General features: G+C 36.3%; 5 protein-coding genes across 5 annotated transcripts; 2 read left to right on the top strand and 3 right to left on the bottom strand.

Annotated features, from left to right (window-relative positions):
- Window positions 1-220: 220 nt before the first annotated feature.
- Window positions 221-2142, bottom strand: LOC18020021 (superoxide dismutase [Mn] 2, mitochondrial). The gene is made up of 6 exons (XM_006402932.2): window positions 1782-2142; window positions 1644-1690; window positions 1412-1537; window positions 904-960; window positions 734-811; window positions 221-617 (listed from the first exon to the last, which is right to left on the bottom strand). Exons 1-6 carry the CDS (start codon window positions 2089-2091, stop codon window positions 510-512), a joined length of 726 nt encoding a protein of 241 aa, XP_006402995.2. The 5' UTR covers window positions 2092-2142; the 3' UTR covers window positions 221-509.
- A 766-nt stretch (window positions 2143-2908) lies between these two features.
- On the top strand, window positions 2909-4058 carry LOC18020020. Its single transcript, XM_006402931.2, has one exon. It carries the CDS (start codon window positions 3119-3121, stop codon window positions 3827-3829), a length of 711 nt encoding a protein of 236 aa, XP_006402994.1. The 5' UTR covers window positions 2909-3118; the 3' UTR covers window positions 3830-4058.
- Window positions 4059-5433: 1375 nt separating this feature from the next.
- Window positions 5434-9358, bottom strand: LOC18020019 (probable LRR receptor-like serine/threonine-protein kinase IRK). Its single transcript, XM_006402930.2, has 3 exons — window positions 9200-9358; window positions 7293-8801; window positions 5434-7188 (listed from the first exon to the last, which is right to left on the bottom strand). Exons 2-3 carry the CDS (start codon window positions 8729-8731, stop codon window positions 5724-5726), a joined length of 2904 nt encoding a protein of 967 aa, XP_006402993.1. The 5' UTR covers window positions 8732-8801; window positions 9200-9358; the 3' UTR covers window positions 5434-5723.
- A 2864-nt stretch (window positions 9359-12222) lies between these two features.
- LOC18020018 (two-component response regulator ARR17) lies at window positions 12223-13090 on the top strand. The gene is made up of 5 exons (XM_024157213.1): window positions 12223-12313; window positions 12439-12524; window positions 12638-12715; window positions 12806-12879; window positions 12994-13090. The coding sequence occupies exons 1-5, from the start codon at window positions 12223-12225 to the stop codon at window positions 13088-13090; spliced, it is 426 nt and encodes a 141-aa protein (XP_024012981.1).
- A 3607-nt stretch (window positions 13091-16697) lies between these two features.
- On the bottom strand, window positions 16698-18429 carry LOC18020017 (probable WRKY transcription factor 70). The gene is made up of 3 exons (XM_006402928.2): window positions 18008-18429; window positions 17583-17684; window positions 16698-17370 (listed from the first exon to the last, which is right to left on the bottom strand). Exons 1-3 carry the CDS (start codon window positions 18334-18336, stop codon window positions 16959-16961), a joined length of 843 nt encoding a protein of 280 aa, XP_006402991.1. The 5' UTR covers window positions 18337-18429; the 3' UTR covers window positions 16698-16958.
- Window positions 18430-20229: the final 1800 nt, after the last annotated feature.

The raw sequence follows: 20229 nt of genomic DNA, 5'->3' as shown, positions 1-20229 counted from the left end.
ATTTTACGAGGTTAATGAATTAAAATTAACTTTGAATTCGGTTTTATAACAGTGTACACACTTTGGAGATCCCGAGAAAAAAAAACTCCAAGTTGGAGATCATTTCAAATAGAAATAGCACACAAATCACTAATTCATTATTTGGGAGACAAAGAGCGGTGAGTCGGTGACATGGAAATTACCAACAGAAGAGGACAACAAATTTCTGATCATTTTGTTGAATGACGTTAATAAACAAGGTCATATATCTTATACCAAAATTACCAAATCACTACTTCATATCACAGCACGTAACCTAGTGAATCCGTCGCCTATAAGCCTATACAAATCACAATTCACAGCTTTATATCACACAGCACATAACAACATCATTATTTCTTTCCCAAGGTACATGGCATTTTTAATGTAATTATTGGATCTTCACTACTTCCATTTTTATTAACTCTATCAAACATTAGGCTTTACCAACTCTATCGACATATATAGACATAGATGTTATATATGTTTCCCTAAAACTCGTTTAGATCTCGATTGTGCTTCTCGAATATGTCTGCGGCATATTTCCAATTGATCACACTCCAAATGTTCTTCAAGTACTCCGCTCTTGCATTCTTGTACTGCAATGATGATCAAAGTTGATATTAATCATATGTAATTCGTTACTAGCTAAAACCATTTTGTAACTATATTTCTCTACATGTATCAAATAATGAAATACAGATTATTTGAGTACCTGCGGATAGTAAGCGTGCTCCCATACGTCAATCCCGATTAGAGGTACCAAATGTGGTCCTTTAGTCACCAACGGATCCTATAGTTTCTCTCTCCGTCATATGTTTTCTATGTTTTTTATTTTATTTTTGAGATAGTTAATGTTACTAAATAACGTTTTTACTGATCTACCTGATTGGCTGTGGTCTCAACGACAAGTCTCTTCAGCTCTTTGTCTAATCCAAACCACTAAAACAAAGGAAGCACAAACATAATGCAACTATGAACTATTTACCAAAATAGAGTATAACACAATCAGTAAACAAACATATTTCTTTAGAAAAAGTGATATGTCAAAATTCATAGGTTCAAAATTAAGCGTAGAGTGGTTCTTTCTCTTCTAGGACCCCCAACTTACTGGCGCGGTTCTTTACATATCTTCTCGAGTATATAATAAATTCCTTTATTTTATTATTTTTTAAGGTGAGTGATTTTGTCTCTTAAATACTAACTTATTGGCCCGGTGTATGTAGATCCCTCTATTTTCAACCGAATGTTCCTTTTATATTTATGAACTACGATCAGCCAATTTGCATATTAAACTGGATTGTAATAATTCTTTTCAAAAGATTTACAATTTTTTTTAATCTCAAAATCAATCGGTGAACTGATTCTGGTTGATGAGAGATTAAAGGCTTACCACCCATCCAGATCCTTGCACAGCAGCGCCTTCAGCATTCATCTTTTGCATCAATCCCTCTAAGGATCCGAAATGAGCATCGATCGCAGAACACAAAGGATCTTGCGGTGGCTTACCACCTCCTTCCTACATAGTCCATTTGAGCCATATATATATTAGAGATAATTAATATATGAATACTCATCACAAAAATAATATGGAGTGACGATTAATTAAGAAAGGTGTTGCGTACATGAACAGGGGCTAGGTTCTTCCAGAAGATTGCGTGGTTAACGTGACCTACAAGTAACAAAAACAATCCAGTTCCTTAAGATCAACAAGCACCGGATGGAAAAAAATTTAACTTCGGTTCAGAGCTGGGTTTTTTTACCTCCGCCGTTGAACTTGATGAGGCTTTGGAGTTTGACGACGGAGGAGTGATCACCGTCGGCCAAGGCGGAGCGGAGGCTGCCGAGAGCTTTGTTGTACTGAGTGACGTAAGTCTGGTGGTGTTTTTGGTGGTGCAACCGCATGATCTCCTCACTGATCGCTGGCTCTAGCGCATCGTAAGCGTAAGGAAGATCAGGCAGTGAAGCCGTCTTCATCGACTCGAGACACGGCTCCATGGTTTTCTCTCTTTTACCGTCAAGGCTCACCGCTAAAATAGCAAAGATCAAGATGATAGTAACAACGATGCTCATGGTTAATTTTATATATATACTACCACTATACTTGCTACAAATGATGCAAAGGGTGGATTTATATAAAAGATATTAAGCCACGTTGCCTTTGACTGATCCAGTTGTCAATCTCTAGCTTAGGCTTCATGGCTTTAGGTGTTTTTTGCACAGTTGATCACGATTTGTGTCACATATGTCCTTACGTTACGACGTTTTTTATGCTTACTTATGGATTTTGATGTGTGTGCTTTGTCGTTGTGTGTTTTATAGCACGAGATTCCTACATACATATCCAAAACTCGGTCAAATGATCCAATCCTGACATGCGAAAGAAACCTATTAAGAAGCGTGTTAAAGTAAATCAGGCAAAGCCCAAAAACCATTTTAACCTAGAAAAACATTTTCTTCTTCTAAACAAAAGGCCCAAATCCATTTTGACTTAATAGTACAGCGTGGACTCTGACGTGGAGCATCCAGTGGTCTAGATTATAAATGACATGGATGACACGTGTTCACCACAATTTAAAAGACCTACATGCGCGTGCCCTCCCAAGCCATGCACACAGCTAAACCGCGTCGCCACGTTCTCCTTGCCCATAATTGCCTACTCCTTATTAACACCGTTCGATTTTGATCGAACGGTTAATATCAGATCACTATCGGGTCTCTTTTGTGTACACTTTCCAGGGAATTATCGCCTACTTGACCGCCTCAGAGTTTCGACGAAGCGTGAAGAATAAGTTAAACGCGATTTCTAGTATCTCTTAATCTCAACCGTCCGATCAAACAAGTTACAATCCATGTTGAAGGAAAGAATTAGATATATAATTTAAATCCATCATTGCCATTGGGTTGTGTGTGGCTGAGTCAGTATAACGTATAGAGAGAAGCAACCATTGGTGAAATCGATTTTATAAGAAACAAGAAATCGTCCATTAGAAGAATCTTCAAAGGTTTATTTGCGTGAAGCAATCTCCAATCAATCGATCGCATCGTCGACCTTTTTCTTCTCCGATTCTCTCTGCATTGTTTCTTCCGGTAGGCGGAGATGGCGTCTTCTGTGAGGATTTGTTGCGGAGGAGGAAACGCATGTGCCGTTCGTTGTGATCGGCGAACGGTCACCGCTCGATCGTCTTCGTGTGTGCTTCCGGTAATTAATCGACGGAATTGGTACGAGATCGGGAAGGTTTCGATGGCGATGGCAGATTTGGCACCGACTCATCAGGCGGTGAAGCTTGAACGGACGAATATCGGAGAAAGGAAACGCGGCGGATCCGTTGTGTCGCGGGAAAAGATCGACGAGTGGTTGAGGGATTCGGTGGTTGAGATCGTGAAGAATCTGAGAGAATCGCCGTTGTTGGTGCACTTATACGCGGAGGCGAACGGAGGTTTGACTACAACCGCCACGAATCCGGAGGCGGAGGAGTGGACGGCGATGGAAGGAAGATGGGATAGAGGAGAAGAGAGAACGCCTGAGGGAGTGATTTTGGTGGAGAAGCTCGCCGACGATGAAGTAGAGGATCGAGATCAGAACTCAGAGGGAGAAGATTACGGTGGCGAGAGTACAAGCGCGTGGGGGATAGTGGCGCAGGGAAGAGGAACGGATTGTGGACCGGTTTGCTACCTATTGAAAACGACCCGGGTCGGTTCGGGTATGGGAACGGTTTGCACCCATTTCTGCTTGGTGAAGGTCAAGAGTTTCAGGGAGACGGCTGTTTCACAGTTGAATAACTCCTGGTTGGTGCAGACTGGTCAATGAACAGATTCATAGGTTTATTTAATGGTGATTATATATTTGGTTAAAAGTCCAAGGGATTGATTTGTAAATTATTTTTATTCTCTTTGGGTTTGAATTATGAAACCCTTATGGATGATCAAATACCTTTTGTTATCATTACAGTATATACATAATCTTTCAACTTCTTTTATAGAAGTTTGGATTGGTGGTTTAAATAAATTGTTAATGAAATTTTTGGAGAACATTGATACTTTGGACTCCACCGCTTAGTTTGAATGAATTCAATTCCTTGAAAAAGAGAGCATTGATACTTTGTTACAAGACAAAAGTCTCGAGAAATTATTCATTCCATGAGACCACAACAAGCAAAAGAGTATATAGATTTGAATCATGAATTAAAACTCGAAACTCGGATTCTAAAATCTACTGATCATACTGTAACTAGGAGCTGTCAAGGTACTGGTAACTCTTATACTTGTCACTTGTGCATAGAAGCAAACTCTTGCCTTAACTGCGTAATGTAATGGGAATTGGGTGTTTTACAAACTGGATTAGAGAGATCATCATCGTAAAATGCTTTTTATGGAGGTCAATCGATGAATTTGAAGAAAAGCCTACCAAGTATGGATAAAATTGAGCCAAGCAAGAAGATTTACAATACCAAGCATGGATAAATTTGAAGTAGTTAAGCAAGCGTGGATCTTTTTGGGTAATGGATTTATATACTAGCTAAGCCCATATATGTTGAGGCCTTTATTCGTTTGGGCTAATATTATGATCTTAAATGTAAGCTTATAACTGATCCTTCATCCTTGACTTTGAGGAGTCCTTATTTCTTGATCTGTCTACGATCCAAGTCAACATAATGAAATTACTCGGATACATAAAATAGTTGTATATGAAATGAAAGAAAGAGATTATACAAAAATGGAAATTGCCTGACCTGATTTTGACTAACTCTGTTTCATGTTTCATTTTAAATGAAAAAGGTTAGATATTGGCTTAGAAAGTCAAAAACGTTACATACCATTTCCATTTAATGCTATAGTTGAATTGCTTACTAACGGACAAAAAAAACAATGTATTGCAAATTACCGAGGCTCAGTTTTGCTTCGGACAACGTAAATGATAACACATCTCTGTCTTCTATTCTTTTGTTTAGATGATAAATCTAAACTTCGATTTCATGAATTTCTTCTTTCCCAACTCCTAGAAAGAAAAACGTGGTCTGTACCAGACAAAGCACGCTCAAATCCTCTTTTTCTTGGCCACTGAAACTAGGGTTCTTCTGTTCAAATGTAATCACTCTGAAAAGCCCAAACTGGATAGTGTATTTTAATATACCACTTCTTGAGACGTTTCCTCGATTTCCATAATTCAGTAAAGATCAGACTCATTAATTTGATGAGTTTTCGCAGAGTCCCATACACATGGTTCCAACAAATGAAGCTTCTTATTATTAATTTAAATAACTCAGATAGCATCATTACACCAGTAACCCTAGCCACTTTTTCTTGATCTTAGCTTTTCTTTATATCCCTAATTTCTTGCTTTTCTCACAAGAAATCTCTGCTTTAGCTGACTGGTAAAAGAATGTTAAAATTTGAAATGAAGAAGACGACAGCTTTTTTTCCTTCTTAATAATTTAAGATTCCATCAAAAGAGTCCCAAATTATGGAACCCGGTGAAGACAAATCCGATAAAATAACCCTAATTGTTATAAGAACAATAAACATAAGAAGCTACAAACATTGAAATGAAACTAACAGATACATAAGAAAACACAAACAGATTATCAAAAATAACAGACAAAACACAGACAAGGATCTCTTTTAACAATACCCAAATGAACAAACCGGATTCCTCTTCGCCGGAACTTTTAGTCGTGAAAAAACATGTTAGTTTTTATTTTGCTTCAACTTGAACCCAACTCATCTGAGCTCCCTGAAGGGCATCTGATCATCCTCAATATGTTAACAGCTTCTCCCATATGTGGTCTACTTGATGGAACCTGAGAAGTGCAAATAAGCCCTAGCTTAATCACTGCAACAGCTTCTTCTGCAGAAAACTTCCCTTGCAGCCTCGGATCGATACATTCCTCTGCTCTTCCATCTTCAAGAGCCTCTCTCACCATATCACACAGAACCACAACATCATCTTCCATATACTCCACAGGCTTCTTACCTGTAACCACTTCAAGAACCAAGACTCCGAATCCATAAACATCGCATTTCTCTGTTATTTTCACCGTTCTGCAGGCAAACTCTGGAGCCATGTATCCCAATGCACTCTGTATCTTGCTGCTCAGCACGTACCTGTCTAGCATCGGCAACAGCCTCGCTAATCCGTAATCTCCCACTTTAGGCTCGCCAGAGCTGTCTAGCAACACGTTGCTCGACTTGATGTTGTAGTGGATGATGTTTGATTGATGCAAGTAGGCTAAGCATTTCGCTGTACCGAGGATAACGTTGAACCGATCATTCCAAGAAAGCGAACTATTACCTCCTGGTGCTTCGTGTAAGTGTTTATATAAACTCCCACCAGAGAGAAACTCATAGATAAGAAGCTGAAGAGATGTTGTCCAGTAATAACCTTCGAGCTTAACCAGATTCGCGTGCCTGAGTTTCCCAAGTTTCTTGACCTCTCTCTCGAATTCTTCCTGAGACTTGACAAGGCTTGAGACAGTGAGTTTCTTGATAGCCACAGGATATCCGTCTCTGATAACTGTTCTGTACACTGCTCCAAAACCACCTCGGCCAAGCTCACAATCTTTGTTAAGCAGAGCATGTGTTCCCGTGCTGAAATCAGGTTCACCAGAGAACATCACCAGCTTCCCCGAGTTGCTATCTGTTGTAGGTGATCGGCTGAAGTCATCTCCTCCCGAGAAAGTGAGCGGTACAGCTGATCTTGAAACCGTTGTTGAGCGCACTCTCAGATTAAGGACTGTGATGGCTATTACACCAACCACAATGGCTGCAGCAGCACTAATGGCTATTAAGGAAGAAATACTAAGAAGTATCCTTTTGTGACCAGGACTAGGAGGCCCTCCTTCACCGGAATAAGGATCGAAGGTTGCATTAGGATTCAAGACAATTGGTTTAGGAGAGACAGCGGGACAGGACTTATTGACAACAGCACCGCATATTCCCGGGTTTCCTGATACTGAATTAGGAGATAGACCGTTGAAGATTCCACCTGCAGGTAGTTCCCCAGAGAGATGGTTATGAGATATGTTGAAGGTGTGAAGATAACCGAGATTAGCCAACTGTTTAGGAAGGGTTCCATTCAGGTCATTGAACGAAAGGTCCACTTCTTGGAGGTTTGTAAGCTTTGCTAATTCTGGTGGAACTGCACCTATCAACTTGTTATGTGACAGTATTCTGTAGAAAGAAACATAATACAAATACACGGTCAAAGACAGAATTTTTTATTGAGAAATCCTGGAAAATTTAATTGAATACAACTTAAGGCAAAGGCGACTTACAAAGACTGAAGGAAACTGCAATTCTTGATGGTAGATGGGATGCTTCCCTCTAACATGTTGTTTTCGAGTCTCAACTTCTCCAAAGAAACAGCTCCACCGGTTTCTCGAGGAACCGATCCATTAAGCTGATTGTGACTTAAATCAAGGACGCCCAAATGCTTCAGGTGCCCAATGGTACTAGGGATAGGGCCGGTAAGAGCGTTTCTTGACAGATTCAAACTCTGCATGTCTTTTAGATCTCCTAAACCAGCTCCAATCTCACCGGTGAAGGAATTGCTTGAGAAATCCAACACCTGGATCCTCTTGATACCTCCAGTTAAGTTATCGTTTTTCAACGCAGAAACTTCATGAGAACCATCTTCAAATATCCAAACGGGAAGCTTTCCAGTCAGGGAATTCCCACTAAAATCTAAGGCCAAGAGGTTGATACAGTTGGCTGTTGAGTCGGGCAAGCTACCAATAAACCCATTCCCAGAAAAGTTGAGAACTTTCAGTGCAAGAAGGTTGCCTATGGAGTCTGGAACCTGCCCTGAAAACTTATTCATTGAAAGATCCAAAGTCTCAAGACTCCTCATCTCTCCAATCCACTTTGGAACTTCACCTTCTAGCAAATTATTTCCTAAGTTGAGATAATAACATAAACTGAGCTGCTGAAATGTATCTGGCAAGTTCCCTGATAGAGAATTTTCACTAAGATCAATAGTCTTCAGCAACATACAGCTCCCAATTTCGCTAGGAACAGGACCAGTTAACCGGTTTCTACTTAAATCAAGCGCTCGCAAGTTGTACAATCTGTCTATCTTTTCAGGAAACTTTCCCTCTAACTCATTCCTCGACAAATCAAGGGATCTAAGAGTGTTCAAAGACCAAATCCCCAAAGGCATAGAACCAGAGAACCGATTTGAAGACAGATTCAAAGCAGCAAGAGACGAGCACGAGCTTATACTAACCGGTATTTTCCCCGTTAGCGTGTTCTTCGCCAGAGAAAAAGCTCTTAGAGACCCACATTGCCGGAAAAACCCATCAGGAAGCGAACCAGATAGCCCATTGCTGCTCAAGTCGACAACTTTAAGGTTAACGAGGCTCAGCAGCAGATTAGGGTTGATGATTCCTGTGAGATTGTTGTTGGACAGAGATAATTTGTGAAGAAACTGGAGCTGGAGTAGCCCACGGCCAATTCGACCAGAAAGAGAGAAGCCATCTAGGGTTAGCTCAGTGACTCGATTCGTTCGAGTATGGCATTTGACCCCGTTCCAGCTACAAGGACTGTAGTCATCTTCGTTCCAAGAAGCAAGCTTTTGCTCTGGATCTCGCAAGTCGGCCTTGAAGACAATGAGCCCCAAAACGTCGTCGTTTAAAGGTGGGTCAAGAGATCTCACCGGAGCGAGAGAAGCCACCACCGACACCAACAAGACTGAAATAATCAGCGCCTTATACATCTTTACACGACCCACTTCTCCGTTGTACAGTTTTTAGATGCGGAAGAGCTCCATTTCCGGGTACCTAGAGCTGAAATTAGAAAGAAAAGATAAAAATGAAGAACAAAAGAAGAAAAAAAAAACAGTACAGCTGAAAAATCAGAACTTTTTTGTTCGCTTTCTAGTGTGAGATTGAGCACAAGAAGAGAACAAAATTCCAGCACAACGGCTACATTTTTAACTAAAGGGGAAGAAAAAAAAAACACAAGAGGAAAAATCAGGGAAATGAAGGGTAGATGAGAAGGACGAAGTAGCTTAAATTTACCTGGAATTCATAGATATTCCAGAAATTTTCAATCGTCAAGAAAATGGTTTGAAGTTAACGAGGGATAATATTGAGAGAAATCAACAATTTTCAGCCTTTAGAAGAAAAATAACGAACTTGTAAAGAGTTACGATCTGAGAAGAGCTCAATGAGGAATCCTATACCTTGTCAAAAAATCTCTCCGGGAAGCTTTCCGACGAGGAATAATGTAGCTCGGGAGAAAATCCACCGAAGAAAAAGGGAGTGAAACACGAGCTTCTTCTTGTAGGTTTTGTAGCTTTAGAGAAGAGTGAATTAGCGAAGAGAAAAGAAGACAATAAACAAGAAAAGAAAGCACAGTGAAAGAGAAAGGGAAGGCTCTGTAATTAAAAGCTGCCTTTATCAACGGCCTGGAAAGAAGAGAGTGGGTCCCAGCGAGAAGGACGTGGGGCCCGAGGAAGGTGGGTGGACTCATTAACTCGGAAATGACACGTGTATAAATATGCTTGGCTTTGATAAGTATGACTTGGCACAGACGTGGCTTTTTGTTTTTCTTTTCGTGGGTAATTTGTGTAGCATTTTATATATATTTTTCTTCGGTATAGAAGTGGGAAAATGAATAAATGATTGGCCAACTCATAAAGAAAGGGACTAAACTGAAAATTACTGAACTATCCTTCCAAAATAATAGAACTTTCTTTAATGGGATAAACATGCTCTGGGCCTCTTGGTTTGAATCAAATTAGCTAGAAATAATCTTTCACATAAAATGGAAAAAGTTTGGAATGTGGTTGGGTTCTGTTATTCGCATGCAGAGAGTGGGCATTTTGGGTAATATGCAGAAAGAGACAGTGGTAAAGTGGTCACAATAGATTTGGTTTTTTATTGTTATTTTTAGTTTTATTATCATTTTTGATTTTTATTCCTAATTTGTCTTTGAAGAAAGAACATTAAAGTAAGTTGGTGAGGATGGTGACCTGGAAAAAATATTTTGTGGTGTTAGAAATCACTTGTTAGTTGTAACATTAATAATTGCAACCATACTATCATTCATTTATTTGCAACGTCCTGGTCATTCTATCATACGAATGTAAACGATAGATAATCATGGGTTTTGAAATTCAACAAAATGACGGGTTTTTGAAAATTTGGATCATATACCAAAGGATATTTGGTTGACTTGGAGGAGCAACAGATGTTAATTTGGGATCTTCTATTTGTGCAAGGAATCATCCATCATGTGTGAACTTTTACAGATAGAAATGCGGTTAAATAACTAAGTGTCAAACACTTATTGCCACAACATAAAACACTTAAAAAAACAAATAATAGAACAGTAATGATAAAAAAAATTACAATCTAATCCGTTAGTATGCACTTGGACTTTTTGTATTGTTGTCTTCTCTTCTCGTGTGAGATTTGGTCCGCGTCGAGACATTTATCAGACTTCGGTCTCTCTCCATGCCGATGTTTTAATTTTATATTCCTTTTGACAGTACAATTATTCTATTTAATTTTAAAATGAAAAATGAAAAAGAACTCGTTTCCCCATGGAGAGAAAACAACCCCTCATGGAGATTTTGGAATTTACTGTTTGTTTTCTATTTACATTTTAACAAGGAGACTATTTTTAAAAAAGTTTTAGAGTCAATTACATACTGTTGCAAGAGCTTTGAAGGAATTTTTTGGGCAGTGTGAGCCGGGCGTAGAGGAATTCACATTTACTCTTCTTGACTTTATTATTTACTCCTCGTTCGTTTTATAGTATTTATTTCCACATTTATTTCTTACTCGAAACTTCATCTGTCATAACAGGATTGGCATTTAGGACCAGCCATTAAAAGATACTCCATAAAGGATTAATCAGTTCTGCAGTTGCCAAATTTTCATTTATTTATTGATAATTTGAACTTTTTTAATCCATGGTGATTGGTATAACAGTATTTATAAGATGGGTCTAAATCCAATTCTCCCATCAAAGAGACTAATGGGCTCATCTGATTATTCAGGCCCATAAGTAATTGAAACAGGGCTTACCAAATCCCAAAGAAACTGTGCGAAAGAAAAGTGTCTCATTAAATGACTAAATTATGGTGGACAATGTAGAAACCAATCAATCTAGGCTCACATTGCCAAATATATTTGTGAAAAAAATGTTTTGGTTATGTTCATTTTGGTTTCAAGTGTCTATTTATTGTATTGAGTAAATAGATAAAGTAGAGAAAACTAAAGAAGAAAGTAAGAGCAATTGTTTTACCACAATAATTTAATGGGTAAGTGTGACTACATATTTTTGTGTGTTAAGTGTGACTAATATTATGCTATATGATATGAACAAAAATAGCCGTAGCGTAGTTCATAATTTAAAAAGAAACATAATCATGAGTATAGTAGTAGTTCATGCTTAAGGTCAAAGGACGAAATGTGATAATTTAGCGCCCCAATTCAATAAGTCTTCTAGAAATGGACTTAGAAATGCAACTCACAGCTTATAAAGCAATGCAAGTAATATATCAGTCAAAGATCCTGTATTAAAATCTGAGGTTTTAAGACAGCTAGAATTAAAAATAGTTATATACATGATCCATCCAACAATCCCTTATTTTAAAATTAAAAAACAAAAAAAATCATATATATAGAGAGAATCATGGTGACTTCGTATCCGAGATTCTGAAACAGATTTGTGATCTATTTCAAAAATTAAAAAGTGAATAAAAATGTACATCTTCATTATTCTCACGATTAGAAAAGCCAAACAAATAGAAAATAAAAATTAATATTTAGATTTTCTTGATCATCGTACGAAAACACTATCACTGGCATAAGCACCAAGTTTCTTACCAGTTTCCAGAGAATCAAAATCAAGAACAAAAACACAACTTGTTTCTTAAATTATAAGCAAGATAAAATCATATCAAATCAGCTCTTGATATATTGTCATCTTATATATCCATATATAAATTGAAAATATAAAGTTACAACTTTATTTATATTCCTTCATACATTCATAATCAAGTCATTTCGATTTGTCAATTGAATCTTCTTCTTAATCTGTACGTTTGTCTCCTTTTCTTCTTTAGGTTTGCGAATTAGAAACACTTTTGCCCACATGGTGTTAGTTTTTTAATGTTGTCTGACTCATCTTTATTCTTCCTTCTTGTGCATTTTTTTTTCTTAGTAGCTTCACTGCACAAAAAATAAATCGTCAATGGAGGAAGAGCTTCATGTTTTAGCAGTAGATGACAACCTTATTGACCGTAAACTCGTGGAGAGAATTCTCAAGATCTCTTCTTGTAAAGGTAAATTATATACTTCGAATCTCCAATTTTTTTTTCCCCTTTAATATTTCAAGAACCAAAATTCTTCTTTGGTATTCTAACATTGCCTCTGAATGTGAAAATTGATTTCACTATTTTTTGTGCAGTGACAACAGCAGAAAATGGGCTTAGAGCATTGGAGTACTTAGGCTTGGGAGATCCACAACAGATTGATTCATTAACTACCACCAATGTAAACTTATCTTCAAGTTATTTAATCCTCAGAGAAAAACAATTTGATTGGTTTAGAGAGGATTCAATTGAGTAAACCTAATGATTTGTGATATTTTGGTTTTTTTTTTCAAGGTTATGAAGGTGAATCTTATCATCACTGATTACTGTATGCCAGGAATGACAGGTTTTGAGCTGCTCAAGATAGTAAAGGTGTTTAACAAATTTCTTATGAAACAAGAGTCTTGTTTTGAAGATTCAGAGACTAACAACAATTTTTGGGTTTCTATTGGTTATTGACAGCAGGAATCGTCGAATCTAAAGGAAGTACCTGTTGTAATATTGTCTTCAGAGAATATTCCTACTCGCATCAACAAGTAAACTTTAATTTATCATGATGACACACGTTGATGTTCTGTTTTTATTTATTTAATTATTGATTCGGTGGTGAATTAAAATTATGTTATTTGCTCGATGATTGACACTCGCAGATGTTTAGCAAGCGGAGCGCAAATGTTTATGCAGAAGCCGTTGAAACAATCGGATGTAGAGAAACTCAAGTATCATCTCCTAAAGTGCAGAAACTGAATATTTGTTTAGATTCGAAGCTCAAAGAATTCTTCTGCATTTTTTTTAATATAAGAGATTAAAGATTGTGTTCGTAAACTATGACAAAGATAGTCTTGATTATCTCAAACTACTTCTTGTTCTTTATAGATTTGTGAAGAGGACAATAAAATTCTCTCTGAGTAAACTAAATATATGAATTATAAATGTTTTTTTGGTCAGATTATGAAGAATCGTAGCCCACAAGAAACGCCTAGAATTCAGACAATAGATAGAGCCTGAATTCAAAATCAAAAAGTAAACCAAATTGAAAAATTGGAATTGGGTAAAAAGCAGAGAAGTAAGAGTAAAAAAACACTCTCCCACCTCTGTACGCATCCGCTGCCGTTTTGGTGAATGATGAGTGCACTTCCTGTGGTTTTGTGGACGTGAAGGAGAGACGCATGGTGTTAAATTAAAGGGAATGACGGCAGTTTAACCTTTCTTGGCTAAAAATAAACAACGTTTCAAATTACGTAATGTAATCAGGAAATAAGCCCTGTGACCGTGAGGCTGAGTTAAATGTTACCGTGTGAATTTGAGAATTGGTATTGTGAAAAATTTGTTAAGAGTAATTCACTTTTCTTGCAAAAAGTGGGAATCGAATGTTTTTTACTATGTTTTCGCATATGTTTTACTTATTTTTCTCATTTTATTTTCTTTCGGTATTATTTAAGAAAGTGAAAATGTATTGATAGAATTTTAGTTAAGATAAACTATAATTAGGAAATAAGCAGAACATATGCAAAACATAATAAAAAAAGTTATTAAAAACGATGTTTTGCTAATATATATCTCCTTAAGATTGGGGTCTAATACAATTGCCTCATGAAAAATGTGTCCTGAAATGGTTTTGAATGTAGCTGGTATATTTAGGTCGGCAGGAAGCTCAAGGATTTCCAGAAACCTCGTTGGAGAAATCATTCAGAAAAGATTTGTGTTTGTATGTATGGTTTTCAATCCGACTTTCCCACGGATACGTGACACGTCACTACTGAATATGAGATTGGGCATTGCCCCCAAAACCAGAATGGAAGACCCTTGCGCTGCATATTTAACTAATGGTAGGACATGTGGATCTTACAGTTATTGTTCCACCAACAAGTCCACCGCAGCAGACCTTTGTCACTATATTGAAGGGTTCGATCCAAAGCCGGAACCTCTACGTGGTTGTGTGAGTGCACGGCATTTGCCTTAGTAGAATATGATGTGTTAGATTATGTTATGTGTGTATTGGAAAGGAGAATACACTTTTGGTGGCCAAGACCTTTATGTCAAAGTGGCTCTGTGGCTCCTAAGAATTCCGTTTAGTAAATATATAATACGCGATATACTTTCTGATTGTAACACTCCACCTGAAACTCAATTGTCTACAATAGCTGCTTTGTTACTGGAGAATAAAGAAAAAGCAGGCAAGAGAAAGAGCAGCTGCAACATCCATTGGTAAATTATTATTATTATTATGATTTTTTTATCGTTAAATTATTATTTTGTTTATTAATTTAAATATATTATTTTACTATATAGTTTAATCTTTGAATATATTATTTTATTATATGGTTTAATATTTAATTGTATTCCCCCTCTTATATATTTCCCTACATAATATTTGCTAATGGGAATCAAATGTCAAATATTTTTACTATGTTTTCGCATATGTTTTACTCAATATTTTCATTGTATTTTCTAAAAGTGAAAATGTATTGATTACAATGTAAATTAAAATAGTTGACAAAAAAAGAATTTCAATTAAAATAAACTATCATTAGAAAATAAGAAAAAGATATGCAAAACATAATAACAAAAATATTAAAAACAATGTTTTGTTAGTATATATTTCCTTTAAGTATTTTTCAGTATCTTCTTAAGATTGGGGTATAATACAATCACCTCATGAAAAATGTGTCCACAAATGGTTGTGTCACAAATGTAGCTGGTATATTTAGGTCGCCAGGAAACTCAGAAGATTTCCAGAAGCCTCTTTGGAGAAATCACTGAGTAAGGATCCGTGTCTGTCTTGTTGTGTGTAATCCTGATGAAGTCGTATTTCTTCTCCGTACTGTGATCCGTCCGTGAGGATTCAAATATCACTGCATAATTGTGCCCCACGTCTTGTAGAGATTATATGAAACTTCCCACGTATTCTCTATATTTCATCGGTAGGTAGTCTTCAGATGTTAGTTACGTCACTTCTCGGCCATATTAATCTCACATGCTTTATCTATTCCAAACCACAATACGCATTTCGGATCATTTCCATCTAGTTCATTTGCTTCTTTGGACCGACTACTCAAGGCAACGTGCACACTACACGAGGAAAAACACTTGGAGGAATCGCGTTATGCAAAAAAGTAATAGGTAATGAGGTGCACTACAAGTGTTTTTTTTTTTTTTAATTGGTTGTTTTCAAGCTTTTTCTGTTGTTGGATTCTTAAGGGGGTGTTACTTGACACTCACAGTTCCATCTTGATTGCAATTTGGAAAACCTGATTTATCTAGATACATTTTGGACACGCTTGGTTCTAATCCTGTTATCATTAATCTTCTTTTTATTCTTATTTTCGGATATCCTTTTTGCAGACAAGAATCTCTAAAATCTGCACATGAGATAAGGTGAAAATATGTAGTTCACAAAAAAATTCTTATTAATTATCCTTAAACTTGTCGTAGATATAAAAATCATGAGGTTGAGAATGTGATGAACTTGTTGGGGTTTTTCTTTTGTTGTGTTGCAAACCAATATGAATCAAAGTAAGAGTGTTTCTTTGCTTTCTGTGTCATTTATTTCATGTCTCATCCGTTTTTTATAGGGACACATTTAATTGTATTTTCCCTTTTATATATTTCCCCACATAATAATACAAAGAAATGGCAAAAAATTAGAAAAGGACCCATTCGTCAAGTTGTACTTTGTACATATATAGTTGCTGCTTGAGAAGTTTAATCAGAAAGCCAAATTAAAAAGGGCAATGACGACCACTTTCTATATGCATTTTTCCTGTTTCCTGGTCAGTGGCGGAGGCAGCTATTGCGGTCAAATGACCCTATACATATCTAGAAATATATATACTTGTATATTTGAAGGAAAAATTGGTGAAATATTGGAAAATTAGCCTATTGACCACTCTAACATATGCATAAAATAATTTTGATCCCATAATTTTATAAAACTTTACTGATATTTGGATAAATACAAAACTCAATTGTTTTCATATATTTAAGAATATATTCAATACTTTGTATATTTTTTCTAAGACCACAGTGAAAATTGTGGCTAGCTCCGCCACTATTCCTGGTCCTCTTTAGGAATCAAACATTCCAACTCCTAATTGGTAGGGCATCTACGATCTAGCTATATATGTATATGTATGTATACTTATCTTAATGATCAAATACTTTTCCTTGATAAAATCACTAGTTAATTAGACGGGAACTTTGGCAGAATGGTAGCGACTAAAATCTCTCCACTCTCTAGTCAGTAGACTCGGCTATTTCTGGGTAAGACGAATAATACGATACATTAGTTAAAAGAAAAGGATTGGGAGTTAGAGAAATTACAGAGATGAGAATATAAGAGGAGAGATAGACGTAATTAATCCAACAAGAGTATTATTACAATATTCTACTATATGTATACTACAATATTCTACTATATATATGTACAGTACAGACACTCATTAGAGAAGAGAGGACAATTATATGTTCCATTCGAGGCCTGATGATTAATTCTCTAGAGAAGATGATGACAAAATATAGATGTTCCAATAATTCTATATAGGAATGTAAAATTAAGCTAAATTGGAACATGGTTCGAAGAAAGCGAGCTCCTCATTGTCGCTGAACCAGGAAATCATCGCTGCCAACTCCAAAGATCCGTGGAATCCAAACCATTGATAGATGCACTAGTTTCAACACAACCATAAGTACCCTCATGATGATGATGATGATGATGATGTTCCTCTTCAAACAACAACATTTCTTGCCACACCAATTGCAAGTCACTCTCCGTGGACGAACCATGATTCTTCTCTTCCTCTTCCTTTATCGAGGTAGTCAAACGAGGACTCTTGAGCTCTTCAGAATCCATGATGATCTCATCATGATGAATACAAGACTTGATCTTGGGTGTTACTTCTTTGGTGTTACACGTGTGGTTTCCAATGTATGTGATGCTGAACATCCTGGGTTCGAACTCTAGCTTCTGAACTTGCTTTGTTGCCTTGCACGCTTGAGTGTACTTGTGTGTGCACCTAAAGTAACTTCTGCAAAACATTAATGAAAAAAAAAAAGATTAGGCCAAAATTATATTCCACAACCAATCAAATCCAGACCACATTGATGGTAGATATAAATGCGGTCTATGTATAATAATACCCAGCAACTTGTCACATATGAATAGTTATACATATACACACACACATGTCTCTTTATACATAGATGTAGATGAATAGAGTTATAGAGGGATAAAACTGACCTTGGGAATTTGGCATTAAGAATCTCCTTTTGTCCATATTTCCTCCAAGAGTATGCGTCCTCAAGGTTGGTCGACTCTACAGTCCACGTCTCCGATCGCTTCCTACTCACAATGTTGTAAATCAATAATTAGAACATTTGGATTTTTATATAATTATGATTCTTAAAACCAAAAGCTAAATGTCTTGTTTGTCTGTGGACCAACCACAACACTAACTAGATCCTAAATGATCGGCTTTATTGGTACGAATCCAAATCGGTTGATTTATGGTATGATGATCAAAATATAATCACAAATGTTTATATAAAATTCTCTATCACTAATGATAAATAAGTAAAAAAGAGACATGAGCTTATAACCTATTGGATTTTACTACATATCACAAGGTCCAAGATTTATAGTAAGCGAGAGAAGGTGAAACTTACTTTCTCTTGTAGCATCCTCTTTTACCCTTAACGGGTCCCAATCTTTTCCGGCTATCGCCGGAATCCTCAAGCTTGACGTCGTTGTCGCAGGAAGCATTTTGAGATCCTTCGACGGCGGTGACAAGAGAGGAGGAGGAGATGGGTTCGAAGGAATCAAAAGCAGAGATTGTGTCATTGAAAGTTCCCAAGATTTTAGCCACGAGATCCTTGGCTGGACCCAGATCCGACCCTGGTTGAGAGAAGAGTTGCTGAAGCTGAATGGTGAACTCATGGCCTTGAACGAGTTGATCTTTTACCTTTATTGCTATTTTATCACTAGCAATTTCCATTTTGGGGAATTTGAGGGAGTCTTTTTGGTGGGTTGGTTTTTTTTTTCTTCTCTTTGGTGTTGGTTATATGATTAAAGGGAAGAGAAGTGAGTGTGTAAATATAATGGAGATGAGAAGAACTTTGTAATGATGAGATATTTTTTTTTTTTTTTTGTGAGGGAGAGAGAGAGAGAGGAAGATGTGAGGAAAGGAGAAGGAAGAGGAAAGAGATGGAAAGAGACAGAGGAGGAGGATGAACTTATCCACCCTTTTCATTTTTTTGCTTACGAGAGCTTCGTGACGCAGTTTGAATGACGTAACGATGACGTTATTCTTTCCCCAATGAGAACGGAATATAGAGCTTTGCTTACTTAGGCTCATTCATTTTTTTTCCTTAACTTGATAAATTTTGACCAATTTCTAATAATTACGGATTGCATATCATTCTCGAATTCGAAATCCAACTCAATTTTTATCTAGCAAGATAGTGACTAGCTACATTTAGTTAATTACCAGAAATAAACCACTATACATCAAATAGATCTCTGGAAAAAAGTTTTATGATTAACTGTCTATTCCTAACTGAAAATTGATCTGACATGAGCAGAGTTTTTGATATTTTACATATATCTAAAATATTGGGTAAATTTATCTAAATTATATTGGTTACTTGGAAACAATCGAGGGTAATTTTTTTATCACTAAATTTAAAATATTTTGATTAAATTTATCTAAATTATTTAAGAAAAATAAAAATTAGTAGAGGGCACATGACCTCAGTTCGAGGTGCACTACCTCCGCACCTGATTACTCCGCACCTGATTACTGATTATTTCCAGTTAGACGACTAACTTATCAACTCATTTCATTAATAATTTGATATAAAAAATATTGTGTATAGGTAAGCTTTTCTACCCTTTTTTTTTCGTTTCTAGAAACTATTTTATATTAGACTTGATTAGAATATATTATAGCGATATGAAGACCACACAATCTGTGTTGAAAAGTATTTTCTTTCACTCGGATTCACCTTTGTTCCATTTTCTTGGAAAAGGTATGCATAGTTAGGCATTATACATTTTTAATATATCGAAAATAAGTACTTAGCATGATTTCTTAAAATTTATTTTTTAATCGTTGTATCATAGAAATATTTAAAGAGGTACGGTGTATGTGGTCGGCTCTCTGGCCCTTCATAATTTCAATGCATATACATGCGTGGGGTTCTCTTCGCTTGAGATGGTCTAGTTGGTCTAGTGGCGCCTCACTCTCCTTTAATCAAGTCTTAACTTTGAGATAATGATCAGTGATCTGATTATATAAGACAAATTAATTCGGATGGGTAAAAACACAGGATAGCCAAATAGTCTAACAACTTAATGATTTTGTAGACGTTTATCAATTTTACAGTTACAAATCATTTGTTTTTCAGATATTTGTTTTTCCTTTTTTTATGATTCTGCCATCCTAGTCTATTCGTTTTTCTCTTAAATGACATGTTTGCTTGAATCTTCATTATATATTGTTTATTAACGAAGTTGTTGTTGATAAAAATTGTGTGGTAAGATTTGTATTTTAACAAAAAATGATTTCATGTTGTTTTCGCCTTTCTATTCTACGGAGTATTAATTAACTTAAGGTTTTTGATTGTCGGGTTTTCTAGTATTTATTATGATTGGTTTCAGAATATTTACCTGTATGTAGATTTATAAAGATTAAATATGAGCACACGTTTTATCACCACAAGTATTCAGGTCTTGTGATAAGAGAATTTAATGTAAAATTGGAGTACATATTTTTTACGGGGTTTTCAGGTTTTATCACCACACGTTTTTTGTGTGTTTTTCTTAAATTTAATGAAGATAAAGAAGAATGTAAAAGTACTAGTAACTGTAGTATATCTTTTACCGCTAA

The sequence above is a fragment of the Eutrema salsugineum genome, unplaced genomic scaffold, assembly GCF_000478725.1.
Source record: "Eutrema salsugineum unplaced genomic scaffold, Eutsalg1_0 scaffold_19, whole genome shotgun sequence".
NCBI lineage: Eukaryota > Viridiplantae > Streptophyta > Magnoliopsida > Brassicales > Brassicaceae > Eutrema > Eutrema salsugineum.
The sequence above is the reverse complement of the archived record's forward strand: the minus strand, read 5'-3'. Positions and strand labels throughout refer to the sequence as shown.

What these genes read in the sequence shown, in the direction of transcription:
- LOC18020021 (XM_006402932.2), bottom strand. Translation starts at nt 2,091, where the DNA reads ATGAGCATCGTTGTTACTATCATCTTGATCTTTGCTATTTTAGCGGTG. An exon ending in TGCAAGGATCTGGATGGGTG is followed by an intron (nt 961 to 1,411) that starts GTAAGCCTTTAA and finishes CCTTTGTTTTAG; the next exon opens with TGGTTTGGATTAGACAAAGA. An exon ending in AGCACGCTTACTATCCGCAG is followed by an intron (nt 618 to 733) that starts GTACTCAAATAA and finishes TCATCATTGCAG; the next exon opens with TACAAGAATGCAAGAGCGGA.
- LOC18020020 (XM_006402931.2), top strand. Translation starts at nt 3,119, where the DNA reads ATGGCGTCTTCTGTGAGGATTTGTTGCGGAGGAGGAAACGCATGTGCC.
- LOC18020019 (XM_006402930.2), bottom strand. Translation starts at nt 8,731, where the DNA reads ATGTATAAGGCGCTGATTATTTCAGTCTTGTTGGTGTCGGTGGTGGCT. An exon ending in TGCAGTTTCCTTCAGTCTTT is followed by an intron (nt 7,189 to 7,292) that starts GTAAGTCGCCTT and finishes TTCTTTCTACAG; the next exon opens with AATACTGTCACATAACAAGT.
- LOC18020018 (XM_024157213.1), top strand. Translation starts at nt 12,223, where the DNA reads ATGGAGGAAGAGCTTCATGTTTTAGCAGTAGATGACAACCTTATTGAC. An exon ending in CAAGATCTCTTCTTGTAAAG is followed by an intron (nt 12,314 to 12,438) that starts GTAAATTATATA and finishes TTTTTTGTGCAG; the next exon opens with TGACAACAGCAGAAAATGGG. An exon ending in ATTCATTAACTACCACCAAT is followed by an intron (nt 12,525 to 12,637) that starts GTAAACTTATCT and finishes TTTTTTTTCAAG; the next exon opens with GTTATGAAGGTGAATCTTAT.
- LOC18020017 (XM_006402928.2), bottom strand. Translation starts at nt 18,336, where the DNA reads ATGGAAATTGCTAGTGATAAAATAGCAATAAAGGTAAAAGATCAACTC. An exon ending in AGAGGATGCTACAAGAGAAA is followed by an intron (nt 17,685 to 18,007) that starts GTAAGTTTCACC and finishes CATTGTGAGTAG; the next exon opens with GAAGCGATCGGAGACGTGGA. An exon ending in CTTAATGCCAAATTCCCAAG is followed by an intron (nt 17,371 to 17,582) that starts GTCAGTTTTATC and finishes AATGTTTTGCAG; the next exon opens with AAGTTACTTTAGGTGCACAC.